The sequence below is a fragment of the Cotesia glomerata genome, linkage group LG8 (assembly GCF_020080835.1).
Source record: "Cotesia glomerata isolate CgM1 linkage group LG8, MPM_Cglom_v2.3, whole genome shotgun sequence".
NCBI classification, from domain to species: domain Eukaryota; kingdom Metazoa; phylum Arthropoda; class Insecta; order Hymenoptera; family Braconidae; genus Cotesia; species Cotesia glomerata.
The window spans coordinates 9,263,274-9,284,530 of record NC_058165.1 but is presented as its reverse complement, the minus strand read 5'-3'; the positions used below and the strand labels follow the sequence as shown (position 1 = coordinate 9,284,530).

At 30.4% G+C, this 21,257-nt stretch overlaps 1 protein-coding gene across 5 annotated transcripts; it reads right to left on the bottom strand.

Annotated features, from left to right (window-relative positions):
* Positions 1-762: 762 nt before the first annotated feature.
* On the bottom strand, positions 763-20,547 carry LOC123270250. Of its 5 annotated transcripts, XM_044736220.1 has the most exons (17): positions 20,052-20,263; positions 13,972-14,263; positions 13,684-13,844; positions 13,380-13,589; positions 10,198-10,396; positions 9,261-9,421; positions 9,057-9,188; positions 8,800-8,979; positions 8,346-8,579; positions 7,951-8,238; positions 7,239-7,448; positions 7,014-7,177; positions 5,073-5,220; positions 4,885-4,999; positions 2,953-4,731; positions 981-1,037; positions 763-893 (listed from the first exon to the last, which is right to left on the bottom strand). In XM_044736220.1, the coding sequence occupies exons 2-15, from the start codon at positions 14,036-14,038 to the stop codon at positions 3,332-3,334; spliced, it is 3,669 nt and encodes a 1,222-aa protein (XP_044592155.1). In that variant the 5' UTR covers positions 14,039-14,263; positions 20,052-20,263; the 3' UTR covers positions 763-893; positions 981-1,037; positions 2,953-3,331. The 5 variants fall into 5 exon arrangements, with proteins under 5 accessions (XP_044592155.1, XP_044592156.1, XP_044592157.1 ...); XM_044736221.1 differs by lacking the exons at positions 13,972-14,263; positions 20,052-20,263 and adding an exon at positions 20,309-20,547; XM_044736222.1 differs by lacking the exon at positions 13,972-14,263.
* Positions 20,548-21,257: the final 710 nt, after the last annotated feature.

Below are 21,257 nucleotides of genomic sequence, written 5' to 3'. Positions count from 1 at the left end.
TCTGATCAGTCCTGATCATTTTTTCCCGGGACTGGTTGAATTTCAACCAGTACCCTCAAAGAGTCGTTGACAGAGCCCGAGCAAGATTTTTGTTGGACTTCTCTGTCAACACGACTGTTAGTTTGTTCAAGCATTGTTAATAATTTATGAAGAATGCAATTTGCTCTCAGAATGATACTAAATGGGCTTTTGAACAAAATATAAATTTGAAAAATAAGTATCTTCAAGCGGACAACAAAAGTGACCATGCGCCACTTTACGGAACTTTGGGGAATTAACTTGCAGTTTATTCTCTCCTGATCCTTTTAGTATAATCAAAAGTTATTCTTGTATTTCAAAAATTATTTCCTAATTATTTTCTTATAATCTGTTGATATTAATCTATAAAATTTTACTTTTATGTTGTTAACAATTTTTTTGTTAATATTAATTCTTCATATACAATATGTCAATACCAATTTTTTTTTTTTTTTTTTTATTTGCTTTAAGTCGTATAAACTACTAAAGCCATGAACGACTACGGTAGAGAGTAAACTTTTGAAGTTGAAACTCGTTTTATTTTTTTTTTTTTTTTGGCTGAGCAGAATAATACACTTAAATATTGGAAATATTCATTGGTGTACGCCGGGCTCGAACCCGGTCCAATGCTTTGGTAAGCAAGGACCAGGTCTGATAGGCTACTACATGCCTACACCAATCTTGTATTGGATATTTATTGTTTTTTTTTGTCTTTTTTATTAAAAATTTTGTCTTTTATATTACCGGAGAAGAATACTCGTTTCCATTTGTATGAGTTGCAAAATTATTCAAATATGTCGCCAAGTAAGTCACTGGATTTTTGGGACGCCTGTGAACTACTTCAGTCAATCCTTTAATTAACGGTGTACCCAATGCTGTTAAATAATTAATTTATTATTGAATAATTATTAATATCAAGACCAGTATAAAAAGAAGAAATGAATAAATTAATATTGACTTACAGGAAGCTAAATAACGTCCGTCTTCTTTACGAAATATTGGAAAATCATCACTGCTATCTAAAACAAAGAAAAAGCAATTAGCAAATGACTGAATAATACCAGCTAAACTCAGTAAGTAAAACTAAATTCAGAGCAGACAAGCTTCACATTTCAAGCTCATAAGCTCAATAATTTTTATCGTGCAAAACACATAAGCGTGATATCGTTACTCTTTAGTGAGTAATTGGAAAACTGGCCTGTTGATTAGATATATAAATGTTAAATGTATTTAGCTTGTACAAAATTTAGATGATTGAACAATAACAACAATGTTGGAAAGATATGTGCGTTTTGTTTTTTCTTCTTGTGACAATGACTCGTGCTAAACAATTAAAGCATTTTATTTTTAACGCTATTTTTATAAATATTATAAATTTATCTATCATTTTTGTTTTTTAATTTCAAGTTTATAAAACTTTTTTAAAAATGAAATATTTTAAAGTAACATTGTCGATACTGCAAAAGTCAAATATTGAATACAGAATCTTATTTGATCTTTTTTTTTTATTTATAATTGTTATCAAATGCTCTGAATTTTTAATTTCAATAATGAAAAATATTTTTATTCAATTTCAATTTCAATTTTCATAAAAATCTGAAATCTTAACTGGAATTTTTCATCCATGTTAATTTCAAATAAAAAAAAATATTCATTAAGGGGTTAGGGGTAGTCAAGATTTTCAAAAAATCGATTTTTTTTGCATTTTCTCTAAGTATAATATCTTAAAAATACTCTCTAAAAATTTGAAGTTAATCCGATAATTACTTTTCGAGTTATTCGACAAATAAGAAAGAGCGTATTACTGTACATAAATCTAATGTGAAACTTTAAATGCGTTTTTCTCAAAACTATGTTTCTTGAACTGGTGACAACTGTAACTCGAAAACCGCTCGATAGATTTTAATGAACTTTATACATCTTTTAGATAAAAAAAAAAAAAAGCTTCGATCAGGCCCAAGATAATCTATTTATAAAACTAATTTTTTCCATCCGATTGATTTTTGATGAATCTCCAAGGACTTATGATAGTCACCGCAAGGATCTTTTTTGGGAACTGGGTCAACACAAACAGCTATAACTTTGGAAATTATACATTTTTTTTTTCCAAATTTTCGTGACTTCAAGTTAAAACATTGTGTAATAATGCCATATTATTACTTTTGTAAAATAACATGATTTAATAGCAAAAAAAAATTACTGAAAATTCTCATTTTTTCGTGTCTCTGCCCCTAACCCCTTAAATAGATTCATTTATATTAAAATTCATTGAGCTAGGAAAATTTTTTTTAACCAAGAATTTTTTCTCTGAACTGAAGAAATTTTTTTACTTCCCTAATCATAAAATTATTTTCTTGAATGAAGCTAAGTTTTCTATGTTTGTAGTAAGATAATAAGTCCACTAAGTTTTTAAAAGGCTTAAAAGAATCAATAAAAAAATATTAAGCTTTGAAAGTTTTATAATTAAACATTAACTCTTATGAGAAATGGCTTTTTATTTTATTTTCTAAAAAGTGACGTTCAAATTTCAATAAAAATTTAGGAGATGAAAAAAAAAACATTTTGAATATTTTGCGTAATTAAAAATACAGATTCAGAGCATGTAATAGTAATAATTAATAAAAAAAAACTTTCAAAAATTATCTTTATCTCTTTTTTTCTAATGCGGCTTTACATAAAATCAACTACGTAAATTAAATAAGGCTTTGTAAGGGAAATTTGACACTTGTGGTATCTGCGGTACTACATTAAATATTTCTTCCCAAATATTTATTTGACGACATAATTTTAAGGTAATGCCGCTTCTCAAAGTTCAATATTTTTTCAATCAAAAACCAATGATTGTAAGTAAAATTTACATTTTTTAAATAAAATTTTACAATTTTTCAAAAATAACGTTAAAAAATAAAAATTAAATTTTCAACAATTACTAACCCAAAATAAAATCCAGTGGACAACTGCCGCCATTTTAACTAAATACTTGAATTTTTCAATTATATTCGCATCTTTCCAATATTATTATTATTATCATAATTATAATCTAACTTATATTAACACACCTTAAGATAATTAACAATAATACTTAAATATAAATAAAATTGAGCTACTAAATTATCACAGATATCCATTATTATATAAATAACAGCCATTTATTCAAAGTGAGATACCTAATATTAAAATTTAACATAAAAAAAATAAATTATCCTAATTAAAGATTAATTAACATCAACACTTATAATCAATATAAATACAAATATTCAATCAAAATAATTTCCATAAACTCATATATTATGAAATTATTGCTTCAAACACTTTAATTCCTAAATTTCCGCGCGGAGCTTTTCTTCCTGAACATATTAACAATAAGCGACGCAATATTCATCGAATTATTGAAAATCATTTCCTTTTCTAAACTAATAATACTGACAACGGCATTAATAAAATCCTGTAAAGTCTGCAATTCAGTGATACTCAAACTTTGTTGGTTGCTGATCCTGAAGGTGTCGCTGCGCATGGTTTCCATAGCTTTGAGACCACGAACAATGCAGAGTTCCTTCAAGTGATCCATTTTCCTGGACAACCCTTGCAATTTGATTATAACACTAAATTTGACCGTATTGCCGACCGCAGAAGGTCTGGCGCTGAGGAAACCCAATTTCTTGTCCTTCTTGAACCTGAGCTTTTTATCAAGAATCGTCAAGACTTTAGCAATCCTAACATAGGCCTTGCCGATTTGTCCCGGCTTGTTCTCAGAAGTGCAAGCGATAATCCTGATGTGATCCTGAACATTCACCCAGACAGCTAGGTCTCCAGCGCTGGCAACGTAGACACCTCGACCGTACGGCCAGTGTCGTCCATGCATCCGTTTTTCATCACTGGCCTCAGTTTCATTGATCGGAACGAGGAGTCCTGCAGCGGCCAGCCGCATTCTGATGTCACTAGGCCGCTCTAGGATTTCGTTCAACGTGTAGTAAATTCCTCCTTCATCCTCACTGCTGCCTTCAGCCATCACCAAGGAAACTTCTGCGCTGATCAGCACCCCAGTGATTTGCTTCTCAGTTTCTTCCAGCTGGTTGATGGTCAACGTCAAAGGAAGCGAGAAAGCTTCGAGATTTCTACAGGCGTCGACAGTTCCAGCAGAAATATACTTCCCACTAGAATCAATGTCGAACCCAGTGATAGTCGAGATATTTTCGCTGATATTAGCGTTCTCATCAACCTCCGAATCCTCGGAGAAGAAACTAGGGTCAGGCTGATCGGGAAGCTCCCCTGTGGTCGTCACACAGTGGAGGTTCCTGATCAACGGGTCCAGGAGCTCTGCAAAAACGTAGTAGCTCTCGAAATCTGGAGCGACGACGATCATGTCCAAGTCGCTGTCGATATCCACCATGGATCTGCTGCTAAGGGCGCTAGATGCTTGGCTGCTCTGGGAATAGTGGTTATAGTTGCTGTTATTAAGCGTTTGGTATTTCTGCAAAGACGGCCATATTACGTCAAACAGATTGTGGTCCATGCGAGTCACACGGTGCTTTATTTTGTCAAATATTGGGCGTTTCATACAACGGCCTAGCATTGTACCCGCATTTGCTGCCGGAGTGTTCGGGATCGAGTTCCTCCGATTGTTCACTAGCAGACGGAAGCACCGCTCCAACATTGTCAGGGTATCTGCTTCGTTAATGTCGCGTCGTGAGGAGTAAACGTCGCCGCCCGCAACTATCAGGGGGCAGATTACGGTGTTAGATTTTTAGGATCTGCTTGTGAAGGATTTTTGTGAATTTCAGTGAGCTTTGGAATTTTTAGTGTGAGTAGAGGGTGTCTGAACAATTTTGCAATTATTTATTTAGAGTTAATTCAAAGGAATCTTACCTTTGTCGGAAAGCATCTCATCAGCGAGTTCTTCGCGGGCGCCAAAGTCCCGTAAGAGCCGTTTGTGCGATAGGTCTTCTTGGTTAGTCCGGTAGTACTCGGCCTTTTGCTCAAACTGGGAAATAATTTGGGCAAATAGATTTGAAAAAGATTTTTTGGATTTAGTTTATACCTTGGATAATACTTACGTTGTCTCTGGTGAGAGGATTGGCGCCCAAATGGAGGAGTAGATTGTAGTAGTGCCCATTATCTGCTAATGTCGCTGCGTAATGCAAAGGAGTTCGTCCGTCTACATCTACTGCGTGAGCAGTTTCTGGGAATCTTCCTGCTAGATATCTAAGAAGAAATGGCAATGAAAAATGTTGAGATTAAGCTTTAATATTGGGGACAAAATCTGAAAGATTGAGATTCATTTAGAATTGTAATCATTATTATGTTAGATAAAGTAAAGTAACTAGTGCTTGAACACTTATAAAAATGGAACCAGTACTTGAACAGACTTTTCGAATTGTTGTAATACAAAATCCGTATAAGGTAAAAGACCCCATTAGTGGCACCTTTAACCCCTATTAATGGCACTTTTTCTTTCGATGAAAAAATGTTCTACTTGGGATAAAAATTAAAAATTTTTTTGATCTATAGGTCTTAAAGATTAGAAATAATATATTCATTATAGAAATTAATGATTTCATTAATTGAATAAGTACCAAAATAAAAGAAAGTGTCAGTAATGGGGTCAACGCCGCTAATGGGGTCTTTTACCCTATTTATTATGAGTAATATGCGCATATGTTATAATTATTCAATGATACAGTAATTGATTTCTGTAAGTTTTTTCAATTATAAATCAAAACAATTATATTTTTGTTAACTTAAAAGTTGACATGTTTAGAATAGCCGATAGATGATATTTTTTTCATGAATAATGTACCAAACCGTAAACCGAACAATCAGTAAAAAAAAACGGTAGATCATCATTTTAAGTAAAAAAAAATTGTATCACCCAATAAAATAGTCTTTTCTAAATAATACATATTTTTTGCAAAGACATAAATTATAATTTTTATATTAAATTTTAGCGTCTAACTATATCTCCAAATTATCAAAGCGGTACCCAGAACTTGAATAAGCTCGGGCCGTATAATTTTAACACCACTCTAACCACTAATAGGTTTATAGACTAGTGATCAGCATTGTGATTTGTATTAATTACTGCAAATTTAATAAGTTTTACAGCTAAAAATTAGTGTAATTAAGAAATTAAATACAAATATTTCTCATCTTTAAATGAACATATTAAATATTCACAGTATTATTTTTAATATTATTCAATAATATGATATAATTCTCTTGATATTTCAATAAAACGTTAAAAATTTTTGCTGTGCCTGTTGCCATACATTTTATTAGTTCAACTACTGTTCCCGGAGTGGTCAACTACTGCGGCTTGTCAGAATTGATTGTTTAACTACTACTCTTTTCATAGTATATCTTAAAAACGTTTTCAAAATATAAATATTCAATTATTTGCGTTATTATACTCTCCAATCAATTCAGAATTGTTTAAATTTTTGTGAAAATTACTAATTTGAACTAATAATTACATCTTTATATATTAAAAGTCGGGTCAAATACGTTTTACTTTGTACCCTGTTCAACTACTGGGTACTTTACCTTAGTTAAGATCACATTTTCATGGCAATTTCCAAAATGTTTACTTAAAGTATTAATTTGAACTTTATCTTTTTTGTATAATTAATTTAAAGAAATTTTTATGCCAAATACGCTGTATTATGGAAGAAAATGTTAAAATAATGTACGAGATAGATACGTCGGAAACTGACGATCGATATGGAAGAGATACCATCGTCAGTTCTACCTAACAGAAGGTTAAACTGTTTATAAATATGCATTAAAATGAATTAATCATAAACCGACTCGTGATTTCTTATCTTATTAAGCTTTTGAATGATGATGACAGTTCCTTCTTATATTTACAGCTCAAAACTGACCATTTCTTCTTTTAAAAAGCAAAAACTCGTTTAAATTTCATCAAAAAAGTCAAAACCAAACTTGTGACCTTAAAAATATCTTAAAACATCAAAAACAAAAAATTTTTTGACAGATACCTTATGATAGCAGTGTGTCCAAAAACAATCGCGACATGAAGAGCGGTGGCACCATGAGGCGAAGCATTGTCCCTCGCAATAGCAAATTTGCGTCTATCCAAGGCATTTTGAAGGTCCCTCAAATTGCCTTCTTTGGCTGCAATGTGAACTGCGTGAATTTTTCCCTGCAAAAGATAACAATCGTAAAAGTTCAAAAATTATAGTCAAAATATGAAGAATACGTACAATATAAGAAGGAACATTATCAATAAAAGCCTGAAGATCCGAATTTCCCGATTGCCTGCCAAGAAGCCGACTCCCCTCACCATTGAGCACCAAGGATGCCAATTGCTCCATGTTTCCGTTCACCAGGAGATCTTCAACTTCTGGATCTTCGGGCATGCCCGCGTCATTAAGCTCCACTTCAGGCAGTTCTTCATGCTCGCCAACAATAACCTGGAGCACAAACCAGAAAAGACACTAAAGCGTGAGCATTTTTGCGCATGTGTGACCGGGAATCGATATGTAATAGGGATAGGTGTCATTTGTAAAAGCATACACCTGTATGCCTATAAACTATATATCGTCTTCGCGATCTTGATTTGATCTACACACGTGACATGACATATAGTGTCTAGAATGCATGTATGTGTCATAAATGTCTATGCTACTGTTGTTTCATGTTCTATGTTCTATCGATCGGTATGAACTTTCACATAATAAAAGGGTTGCAATATTATATGTCTTGTGAATTTTGAATTATGTTGATAAGGTGGTTCTAAAGGTTGTGGATTTCCAGTTCGTTAATCAATCAATTATCTACAAACTGGTTCTGTTGCGATAAATGTTTATTTATTCATTAATTGTGTCAATAATTTCATATTTGTTTTTAAGTATTATTGTAATTATTTGTAATCGTGAGTACGCTAGGTCGTAATCGGGTGGATTTTCATCGCACCTGATCTTCTTCGGCGGGTATTTCCTCAACACCTGAATCCCCGGTGCTTGGTTCATTTTTTTCTTCTTCGTTTTCTTCAGCTTCTGGTTCGGGTTCTGGTTCTTCTTCTGCTTCTGCTTCTTCAGGTTCAGCTTCAGCTTCTGGTTCAGGTTCTGGTTCTTCCTCTTCTTCTTCAGCTTCTGGCTCTGGTTCTGGTTCTGCTTCTTCTTCTTCTTCTTGTTCTTCAGGTTCAGCTTCAGCTTCTTCAGGAGCATCTTCAGTTGGTGGTTCATCAGCTTCCTCGCCCTCCTGTTCTAGTAAATTTTTCTTAATTTCCATTCTTTTTACAACCCAACTCAAACCCACACAAAATCCACACGAAATTTACCAAATCTTTTAAACTAAGAAGATCATACCTCAATCATTTCGGAGTTTTCTTCACTTTTGGTTGCGCTTTCTGCGCTTCCAATCGCGCTGTCACTGCTGCTTCGTTTCTTGGAACGCATTGAACCCTGGGATTCTAGGATTCTCCAATCCCAGTTCTTAGGGTACTCAGTCCCTGATGTTCGCGGCGCATCTGGAATTACCACTAAATTCGAGACATCGATGTCTCCTGGACGGTTTCTGTAGAAGCCCGCCGCTTTTTGTTTCTGAAATATTAAAATTGTGTTTTTTAAAAAAGCTTCTAATGATTTTTTCTATAAATCTCCGTCAGATAGCTTAAAAACAATTGCTCTGATTAAATAATTCTTTCCTATTTCTCTAACATAAACCAAAAATTCATCAAATTTCAGGATTTTGAAATTTCTAAAGATTACAGTGATTTTTTGTATAAATATTCAAATATTTAAGATAAATTAAAACTCTTACATGATCAAGTTTGCTTTCATCCACTCCATATTCCACCAGAAGATCATACATACTTCCCCCGTCTTTCAAAGCCGCGGCGTAATGTAGAGGCGTTTTACCCTCATTATCTACAGCTAGAGCTGCCTGAGAATACTTTTCAACAATTTTTGTCGCAATGTCTATGTAACCTAGACCAGCAGCCTATGTAATCATTCAAAGATATGAATTATCAATCATTTTTTCATTAATTGATCAAAAAAAAGATTTCTTCACCATACCTTGTGCAAAGGATTGAGTCCGTTACTATCTTTGGCGCAAAGAATTACAGGAGAAACTGGTTCTGCGATTTTATCTTGCAGGGTGTTCAAGTCATTGTTAATCACCGCCTGATGGATTTGTTTTATCGTCACCTGGAAGAATTGAACAGTTTTCACTAATTTTCTTCAATCATTTAAATTTGAAAGATGAAAAATGAAATTTACCATTATGTAAGGTACGGCTTCTAGAAACCTTTTGACACGAGGATTATTGCTGATCTCACACTGCAACTTCGAGCCATGTCCTTCCCAAAGAACTTGCTGAAGTTTTTTGATATCGCGGTTGTGGATCCAAATTCTGATGTTCGATGGTTTGACATCTAGAACTGCAAAATAAAATTTCTTTATCTATTTCAAACAATTTTGTTTGAAAAAATTTTTAAATAAATTGAAAATGTTTTGAAAATTGTACCTAAATTAATTTTGTTGAAATTCAAATTATTTATATGAAATTTTTATAACCATTTATTCTAATTTACGTAATGACAATATATCAATTTTAATATTCGAATTTTCTAAGTGTAACATTTTAGTCTTTGTAACGAAGAAAACAAGTTACTTTTTCTTCCCAGAGTTCAGGGTTGTCATCAGCGCTTTTGACGTCATAATCAATTAAAAAAATCGGGAAATTCAAAATTCAACTTGTAAAAACTTGAATATCAGATCTTTAAAATATATTCAAATTTTGAAATTCGTCATATTTGAAGTATTTAACCCATAATTGATAAAAAATTTTAATATATCTAAACATTAAACTTCACTTAAAAATTGAATCAACTTCATCGATTCAATGTAGGTGTGAAATCTTAATAAAAATCACCTTTTAAATCGCCCTTCATATAAATAGAAAAAAATTATCGATTGAAGAATATAAAAAATTCACACTATCGATTTCCGCGGGGTCATTGGGAACATGTTACTAGGCTTTTATTCTTCCTATAGCCATTTATGCACATTCATATATTTCTGATGATGAATAATAGCTTTGTATTCAAGGGCGAACTTCCAGGTCATTGCAAAAGTAATTTACCAGAATAATTTTTCACACATTCATATAAGAAATTAAAAAATTAGATTAATCAACTATTAGAAGAAGCAATACCTTCATTTTTTGAAAATTTGTGGTCGTCCATCTTGTCTGGTTCCGTGAGCTCAATTTCTTGGGGATTTTGGAGGTAATAAGATGCAGGGCGGCCTCTTTTGTCGCAAATACTAGTGTCGCATCCAGCTTCAACCAGCAAATCCCATATCGCTTCTGGGTCCTTGCAGTTTCCGCAGTAGTGAAGCGCGGTTCTTCCTTCCTAGAAAAATAATAAAAAGAAAGATAAAATCATTTATTATCAATAATTATCATTATTATTAGAACAAGTGTTAATAAAATGGAGTAGAGCAAGTTATAAAAAGTCAAACATACAAACTGCAAACTTTGCAAGTGGAGTAAGAATAACTAAACTGACATTGTTGGGTAGAAGACGTACCTCAAGACTTTAGACGTTCATACCTATGTCTATTGCTAGAGCAATTGATACCAGGGAATAAAATAGCTTAAGTGAGGGTAATATTGAGTACGAGTGGGGGTATAAGATTGCTTTCGTACATCCTACATGAAAATCAAATGGTTTTGTCGGGTTAAAACGAGCAGAAGCTACTGGGGCCATACCAGGTGGTTACACTTTATGATTATCCAAGTCACGCAATACTAAATTTTATTCAGGGGAAGTTTCATTGTTATTTCCTGTTTATTTATGACTTCTATCAAATCACTGTATTTTGACGGATATATTAATTTTTGTTTTTATTTTTTTTCTTCATCTATTGACAATTAAACCATCATAGTTTTTTGTAGAAGAAAGGAAAAAAAGGTTTCCTACTTGATTCATTATTTTATAAAAAATTTCGGCAATTATTTGGATCAAAACTAAAACTTTTATCAATTAAGTTGAGAAGATGATGTTAGGCATGAATATTAACGTTTACCAAGATCTTATTGCACCATGTATGAAAAATCATCTTTAATTTATGGCATGAATATTTAGAATTCCTTGCCGGCCGAAGCCACAGCGATTGATAATTTCAAAGAACTCCGTAATATTTACTTTAATTTTTTCTTACAATCAATAAGATTTTATTACTACTGTTTAATATTCATAATTAAAAATAAAAAATAAGTGCGTTATTAAATGTATACTTATAAATGATAAACTAGTTGTATTGTTGATGATCGCGAAAGAGCTTAGACTCCAAGATTGAATTAAATTATTTATCTATCAATGATCTGAAGAAATTGAACTATTTTGTATAAGAGAGTGAATAACAACAATTAATAGTACAAAATTAATTTTTTTCAAATTTTACATCAGTACAATAAACATTTCTTCTTTTTTTGAGTTGCTCAAGTGTCAAAAAATTACAACGGCACACAAAAAAAAATTTGTCTGTACTTTGGACCGGACCCACCTACGGACATGTATTTCGACCCGCTGAATCCGAATCTGAAGTCAGTTTTGTCCGTACACCTTAAAAATTTTGAGAAAAATGCGAAAAAACTCAAAAAATTGCGAAAAACTGCAGTCGCTCACAGTGATGAAAAAATTTTTGTGGACCCAGATCATGTATGATTTTTATGTATTTCAATTTACTGAATCTGAATCTGAACGTTAATTAGCCCGTTGAGTCATCAAAATTTAATAAACCCAAAAAAATTGCAATAAATCATGAAAAATCGAAATTATCGAGATGAAAAAAAATTTTTGGATTCAGATTGAGTATGATTTTTGTGTATTTTGTTCCACTGAATTTGAATCTGAAATCTTGTCCCATTAACGTTTTAAAATTAAAAAAAATCTCAAAAAACCAAAAAAATCGGGAAAATTGCAGTTATAAATATATTGGATATATATATACTTTAGATATATCCAAAGTACAGACCCATAGAGGAAAGTACCACGGGGCCTAGCTTGGCCCAGCCTTGGCTCAATTATGTAAAACTCTGGGCCAAGCTTGTAAGCCAGGCTTGGCCCAGTCCTGGTTGAAGTCTGGGATGATAACGATGGGCCAAGCCTGGTTACCAGGACTGGCCCACGCCTGTTTACCAGGGCTGAGCCATAGTTAATTTTCAAGTCTGGCCCATGCCATTTGATAAAAAATGATAAAAAAGAATTATTGGAATGTTATTTTTTTATTTTATTTTGTAAGTAAGTAAATTCAAACCTAACTGTTGCTAATTATAAGAAATAAAGTGTGAAAATCGTATCCGTTCTTCTAATCGAGATTCGAACCCGAGCCGCGCGCTTGCCAGACCGATAACTAACCCCTACACCGTACGACCGATAAGTTGATGCACATCTTATTATTCTGATAAGCTAAATCTATATAGTGACGAAGTGTGACGGTTTATTATTTATATAATTTATGTTATTTAATATTGTGTTTCGATGAAAATTAACTATTTTTTACAAATGTTTATTATAGTTAAAAAAAATGAAAGAGTCAAGTTGTTATATTACTTTAAACTTTGTATATCGTTCTGTATATTTTTAATATCTTATGATAAATTTTCATGTTTAAAATTATCAATATTAAAAATTCAACTGTAAATTATTATATTTTAATTTTTTTAAGACTTCATCAATTTTGACGATATGCAATTGTCTTGGTTAAATAATAAATTTTAAATTTTAGAATTTGTTAGCAAATATTCGTTAAACAATAAATGTTTACTGTTTAAAATTCTATTACTTAATGATTTATTAAGTTTGAATTTCCCAATGAATGGCCAAGGCTGAGTTAGCCAGTCTTGGCCCAAGGTTGGGTAATCATTGGCATGGCCGAGGCTGGGTTAAACAGCCTGGCCCACGCATGGACCAATACAGGTACGCCGAAGCTAGGTTTCCCAGTACTGGCCCAAGCCTGGCCCCTTTGTCAACTCTAGGGGTTTCCTGCATGGGGACAACTTTTTTTTTTGTGTGCCGGTGTTATTAATGTTTCAAATTCATTTTCGAGAGAAAGTATTGAAAATATGAAAAAAATTAGAAGAGGTCTTTATTGTATAAAATTTAATTTTCTTCAAAAATCATCCACCAATTTTATTATACGCTTTACTTCCCGACCATAATTAGAGTTTAGAATTCTGAAACTAAAAAAATAAAATTTTCTTGCAGGAAATTAAATTTTCTACTTAAGAATTATTTTATGTTTTGCTTATAAAAATATAGTTATCAAACTTAAAAGATCAAAAGTCAAAAATTCAAATCTTCAAACACAAAAACCAACAAAAACACTTACCCTGTCTTTCTGAACAACAGTATTCGGATAATTTGCAATCAACCATTCTATGATGTTCTGTTTTCCGAAGTAGACCGCTTTGGTAAGCAATGGTGTCCCGGAAGGATCTTTGGCAAAGGCATACTTTTTTTTTGGCTCATCAGTCAAGAATTTTTGTAAGTCTTCTAACGATCCTCGGACTACTGCATCATGTACTTGGCTGATTTTAGTCTGAAAAAAATTGTAGAATTCAAAGATTTGCTGCTCTTTATCATTAATCATTACTCTAATTGATAATAATAGTTGATATTTTAACGTAACTTACCAAATAATTAGGAAGTGATCGTAAAAAAGCTCTTGTTTTAACATCAGGCGAGTATTCACCCAGCAATCGGGCGCCACGACCTTCTAGAACTACATGTTCAAGTTTTTCAAGTTCTCCGCGTGTTAACCACGTTTTTAGTGTTGTGTGATTCATTTGCAAATCTGCAAAAAAATAATCAATAAATGAATAATTAAAATATTCAATAATTTTATCTACCAGCTAAAGAAGAAATAAAAACTAAGTAATAAAACTCTAATAAATAGGAAGTTATCAGAATCAGATTATCACCTTGTATCTGTAACTGTATATAAGCGAAACGATGCATGTAGTGGAATATTTCAGGCAAGTTTATCATGATAGATATTAATTTATTATTTAAGACTTATTTTTTGTTATTAAGGCCAGCTGGGCGTTGAAAATTAAGGACAGACATTGACACGAATTTAATTTTTGTTCACTTTTGTAGACATATAAAGGCATATGGTTTGGAGTATTGATTGAGTATATGTCCTTATGAAAAATTTAGCCGATTCCTTCATGAACTTTCCTCAAAGCTAAGCCCAGGGTTCATTGAAAATTACTAAACAAATATGTCAAAGTTTACATGAATCTTCTTTATTTATTAATTACCCTCAAACATATATTAATAATAATAATGTTAATGTACAAATATGAATTCACCCTAGGGTCATTAAAAATTCACTATGCTTTTTTTTTAAACACACAATTTGATTTATTTACTTTTAATATTTCAAAGATTTAATAAAAGCTTTTTATAATATTTTTCATAATTTAAATTTGAAAAGTTGATCAAAACTTGTAATTATTCTTCTTGGTTCGAAGGAAGAAATTAAACTCAAGAAAATCAATCTTTTGGTTCCGAGAAATCCTACAGCAGCGCTACCGTGGGACGCCGTCAAACTATTCAGATCGTTTTATCCGTTATTAGTGTAGAAAAGAATTTTCTAGATAAAATTAATTTCGTGAAACCAAGAGAATTTATTTATTTATTTATTTATTTATTTATCTGTTAAAGAATTCTATCGAGGTGTAAAGACACCTGTTTATAGAACCAGTACAAAAATACCAATTTTACAATATATATAATTTTTACAAAATTTTTGTCGATAATAAAATGATTCTTTTAGAATTTTTTTCTGGTTTTTGAATGAAAAATCATCATTTCAATTAATTTATTTAAACCCTTTGAACAGACCTAACAGCTTATACACTGAAAAAAAAATTAACTTGATTCAAGAGAAAAAATTTTGAACCAAGAATATAATTTTGAAGAGGGTAATTGTCTTGAATCAAGAAGAAAAATTCTTGAATCAAGTAAAATTTCCTTAAATCAAGACTTTTTCTACTCAAATATAATACAGAAATTTAACAATAAATGTTCGCTTTTTAATTCAATATTACGATAATTTTGATAAAAAAGTTGGGCTGAGAATAAAAACTGCTTAATTTTTCAAAATTTTTAATTTTCTTAGCAAATAGTTGAAAAATTGTATTGAATTAAGAAAACACATGATTATAAAAATATTATCATTACAAATTTTCTAATTAAAATAAATTTTTCTTTTTAAAAAATCATTAGGATTAATCAAACTTCAAAACGTAAATATACAACTTCATAATTTATCTTTTTTTTGGTATTTGATTTTTAAAAAAATTTATTTTAATATTTAATTTAAAAAATTATAAGAAAAAATTTTTTAATTAGATTGTAAATCATTTCTTTTTCGAAGAAAAATTTAGTTTTAATTTTTCTAGAGCTTATTAATTTTAAAAATGAGTGCGAAACTATGTCAGCATTCACTTAATTTTTTCTACTCTTAAATTAGTGTACACTAAAAAAAACTACTCGATTCAAGAAAAGTATTTGTAATCCAAAAAAAAATTTTTTTAAGAGAACCTTGTCTTCATTCAAAAAATTCTCGTCATGAAAATCATTTTTTAAGCAAAAAGAGATTCAAAATGTTAAGATCAAGAGCATATTGTCTTCGTGAGGTACAATCAAATTCGACATCAAAAAATACTATTCTTCAAATTTAACAACAATTTCGCTTTATCTAAATCTCTAATATTTTTAGTTTAAAAAAAAACTTCCTTTTTTTCTGAAAAGAGTTATAAGCTTATTTTTGATGATAAAAAAAAATAACAGAAATCAGGGAATCTTTGATATTCTAAAAATAAGTCGATAATATCGTGAATAAATTTTACCCTCTATTTTAATCCTCCAGAAAGAATAATTAATTTGAATAAAGTTGCTACATAGAAACATTAATTTGGAAGGATTAAAATCAAGATTATGAGTAAATTATTAGAGATATCAAAAAATTGATATTAGCTTTTTTCTCGAAAATTAAATTTCCCACAAAAAGATTTCTTATCATTTTTTTGTATTTTCAATACTTCAACCGTAATTTTGATTACAATTTTTTTCTATATATTCTGATCAAAATAATTTGTATAGAGCAACTTGAGGAAAAATTAGATGTGAAAATTTAAAATTAAAATTGGAAGTTAAAATATTAAGGGGGTATTCTGGTCTAGAACCTCGAATTTAAGGTCATTTTTGAAGTGCCGTAAAAAAAAGACTATCAATATTTTTACGATAGATTTTTTATAGGATATTTATTAATATTTCACAAATACAGAAAGAAAAAAAAAGTAAAAAAATTCAAAATTCAAAAGTTATCAGCTGATGAAGTGAGGGTCAAAAAATTGACACGCGATCACACCCACGATTCTAAACTTCCTGGCAATCGAAAAAAAAAAAAATAAAAAAGATTATTAATCTAGAGTAATGCCGTTATCGTACTAACTAAGAAAAAGTGAAAAAAAATTATCACAAAATAGCAACGATCTGAAAAAAAAAAAATTAATTTTTGTGCCACTTTTTTTGAGTTTTCCGAATTTTTTAAAAATAGTAAATACTGAAATTCGAGGATGAGGCTAGCTTATGTAATAGAGAAGTCTTTAAAGAAGACTCAAGCCAAATTTCAAGTAATTCGTTTCAGTAGAAGTTGAGAAATCGTGGGTATCGTTTTAAAAAAGACACACGGAAAAAAAAATTTCGTTCTGGTAACGTAACTGTAGAGTTACCACAACTATACACAGTTTACTGTTCGTTGTAGAGTTACAGTAACAAAATGTTATTTAGTTCTGATAACTCAATGTTGTTGAGCTCTCAGAGCTCTACGGGATTGTTCTTAGAGCCAAACGGTATAGTTGGGAGCGCTCTACGTTGCGCAGTAGTGGAGTGCGCTGACATATTTCATAACCTTCTAAAATGACAAACAGAATTATTTTGTTACTAATCCATATTATTAAAAATATATGAGGACAATTAAGTTCCCCATTTATTTATTTAAGGAAATAGGTTTTTTTTTTTTTTTTTTGTCAAATTGAATTTGGTTAGAAAAGTTTTGTATTTATGGTTTTTCAAGGTTCATTTGCAGTGACTGTTAATTTAATTTATTAGTTGAATATATTGTGATAAGTAATAAGTTATCGGAATACATTAAAAAGACCCCATTTAAAACAAAATAAAATTTGTTTTCGTTTATTTATCTTTTCTTGTGCATATACGGTAATGATTTTATGTCCAATATTTATTGATATAATTAAGAAAATAAGATAATTTTGTGACGACCATATTTTTATTTTACAAATAATTTTTATTTGTAACATAAGTTCTATTATTATTTTATTTCTATTATAATACTATTCTTATTTTTCATATACAATTATTGTTAGCAATATAAATTCATTCTGCCGCATGTATTTATTAAATCTGAACAAAACAGTTTCACTGTAAAAAAATCGCGCCAAGTCCACGTTCATAAGACTATCAAGATAAAAAAATTTCTTTTTTCTTTACAAAAAGATATAAAATAAAAAAATAAAAAAATCCAAGTAACCGATATGATTGTATTTGATTTTCGGAAATTAAAAAAAATTTTATTGTAAATTTGAAAATTAAAAAAAAAATTTTGGAACGTATTTAGTGTGCGTGGTTGCAAAATATTTTACTTTTAATGAAATTTGTAAAATCTATTTACTAGGACTTTAAAAAAATTGAAATACACAATGACGCACACCAAGTACGTTCTAAAAATTTACAATTGGTACCAACTTAAATCTCGCGTTGGCTGTATTTTTTATAGCAAACTATCCCCTTGAAGCTACAGTTTATGTAAAAACAATTCCAGCGCACCCTGGTGGATGTAGATGCAAGCTGTGAAATGTATTTTTTTAACTGTAGTTTCCCATCTATTGGAAGATTACCATGAATTCTCGAATTATTTAGTCTGTGGCATGTCACTTTTTACATAGAAAAAAAGTCAGGATCGAAATTTTTGAGCTTGCTATAGTTTGTGCTGATAAAATTTAATAATTTCAAGTAGATTAATTGTTATAATTGAATATAATTAATTAATATCAGTAAAATAAAGCATGAACTACTTTTATAATATAAAATTTACGAACAAGAAGTACCGTAGAATTAAATAAAATTTTGCAACCTCAAAATACCGCTCTGCTTACAGTAAACACAGTCGGTAGTCTCGCGCTCCGTTTACAACGAATTTGAACGGAACTTGGCGCCAGATTCTACCGAATCTGTGGATTATCAATGCTAAATCGTAAAAAAAAATTATTAAGCAGACTTCCAAAAATTTGTTATAGTCTCAGAACGATCCTGTAGAGTTGTGAGAGGTAAATAACGTTTAGCTCTCAGAGCTCAACGATGTAGAGTTGCAGGAGCCAAACGGTATTGTTACTATAAAAATACGTTAACCTACTGGAACTTTTTACAACTAACTAACTACTATAGAGTTCCTATAGCAAAATTTTTTTCTCCGTGGCAGTTTCAAGAAAAACGCGTATGAGGTAGTTAGGTCGTGCAAAGGATATTTCAAGAAAATTATGAAATTTTTTTTATCGAAAAATAAATATACTAATAATTCACCACCAAAATTTCAGATCAATTCACCACAACGTTTTTTAGTAATTAATTTTCGATATTGCATCTTTTACACGTAGAGGTGTAAAAAAATGGTAAAATTAGTATGAAATTTTCCGTACCACTCGAGTGACGCAAGTAGATTTCATACTAACGGTGTGATGAATTGATCTAAAATTTTAGTGGTGAATTATCAATATATTTATTTATTGATAAAAAAAATTTCATGATTTTCTTGAAATATGCCTTGCACGATCCAACTACCTTAAAGTTTCGCGTAAAGTTTTTCGCAGTCTAGTTCCGGCCAGGCCGGTTTAGATGCCGCGTCAAAAAAACAGCTATATCTCCGAAAATAATTCGAATTTTCTAAAATCCTTCTAAAGACATATTTTTAAAGGGTTAGGCTTTGAAAACATAAGAAAAATCAATTTTTTTCAAATTTCTAGACCAGAATACCCCCTAAAGATACAAAAAATCGACAAGAATCTTTGTAGTAGAAAATTAAATTTTCTACAAAGAAGGTATTCTATAACTTTTTCGTATCTCCTATATTTTAGTCAGAATTCAAATTTTGAATTTTTATAACTTTTTTTCTTAAAATTTTTGGGTAAAATATAAATAGTGTTGTTAAATCTAGGCGCGCAGTAGCCCTATCGGATGCGGCCCTTGCTTACCAAAGCATTGGACCGGGTTCGAGTCCGGCGTACACCAATGAATATTTTCAATATTTAAGTGTATTATTCTGCTCAGCCCAAAAAATAAAACGAGTTCTAATCTCAAAAGTTTACCCCCTACCGTAGTCGCTCATGACCTTAGTAGTTTATGCGACTTTAAACAAATTAAAAAAAAAAAAATAAGTGTTGTTAAAAAAAAAGTATACGTGGTTGTTTAAATTTTTGAGTAAATATTCGAAATAAACATTTTGAAGCAAGAGTAAAATTTTAAAAAGAATATTTTTCTCGAATTAAGCAGTTTTTTTGGTGTAGAAGTTAATTATTAAATCACTAGTATATTTTTTAGCTTAAAATCGCGGAACATTTTTTTTTATAAGATTTTTTATTATAAGTTATATCAATTTAATAACTAAAAATTAAAAAACAAAAAAAAAAAACATTTACTTTTTCATGCAAAAAACATTTAGCTCGTGATAATCGTTAACAATAAAAATGAATAATTTGTACACTGAAAAAAAAAATTCTTGACTAGAGCGTGAATTTTCTTGGTTAAAAAAAATATTAAGGAAGATTGAAAATTTCTTGAATAAAGTCAAGGTTTTTTGAGCCTAGAAAATTTCTTCTTGCTCCAAAATAATTTTCGTCTTCCTTAAAATTTTCTTGGTGCAATAAGTTTTTTTTTCTGTGTAAGAATAATAAGGAAGTAAAAATAAAATGATTACCTTGTTTGCGAATAATAACAAAATGATGAATTCATTCGATTGTTACCAGTAATAACAATCAATTAAACTTAATTACTATAATATTTAAGCTGTCAGCCGTTCGCAGAAAAATGAGACATTAATAACTGTTATCACACATCATAATTCATAATAAAAACTGTTAATATTATTATAATAGTATATTGTATTAACAGAAGTGTAAATTTATTCTCTTAAATTTTATCCAGCACTCAATACAAAAAACTGTAAATATTTACCGCCATTTTTTTTCTTCATGATAGATTCACTTGTGATATGAAGAACTTACTATATCACAATTTTTCAAATTAACGGTTTTAAGTTTAATGTGTATTATTATTATTGAAAATTATTTTAAAAAATAGAGTTGTAAAGGGTAAGGGCAAGAATATCGACAACGAATGCAACTCGATAATGTCCGGCACAAAACTGCCTGACATATAACATCGCATGACAATAATAATGAAATAATGGAATGGAACTCACGGTGGTGGTGAGTTGTGGGGTTGTAAGCTCGTGGATAGGTCCTCCACGTGGCCTAGTCTAGTCTCTTTAATAATTCATTACCCGGACAGTTAGAATAACAACCTTACTTTCCTATAAAATATTCATCAGACTACTTCTAAACTTCTAAAGACTGTCTTTCGTAAATTTGTTACCTTCTTGTAATAATTAATTGTATATTACCCCTTATAATCGTGAATTAACTTTTTTTATTTTCAAACTTGATTAAAAATTTTAATTAGTTGTAATTTAAATTAATTAATTAGATAAACACGTGAATTAATTAATTATTTTAATTAATATTACTTTCAGTAATTAATTTTTGGAATAAAAAATAGCGAATTTAAGATTATTTTTTTTTTATTTTCCGGCGGATAGGGTAAAAGATCCCATAGTGGCGGGGACCCCATTACTGACACTTTCTTTGATTTTGGTACTTATTCAATTAATGAAATCATTAATTTCAATAATGAATATATTATTTCTAATCTTTAAGACCTTTGGATCAAAAAAATTTTTAATTTTTTTTCCAAGTAGAACATTTTCTCATTGAAAGAAAAAGTGCCATTAATAGGGGTTAAAGCTGCCACTAATGGGGTCTTTTACCTTATACAATAATAGTCATGAAAATTTGTAGAAATAAATTTTTCAATTAGTTTTAAAATTTTTAATGTAAAAAAAAAA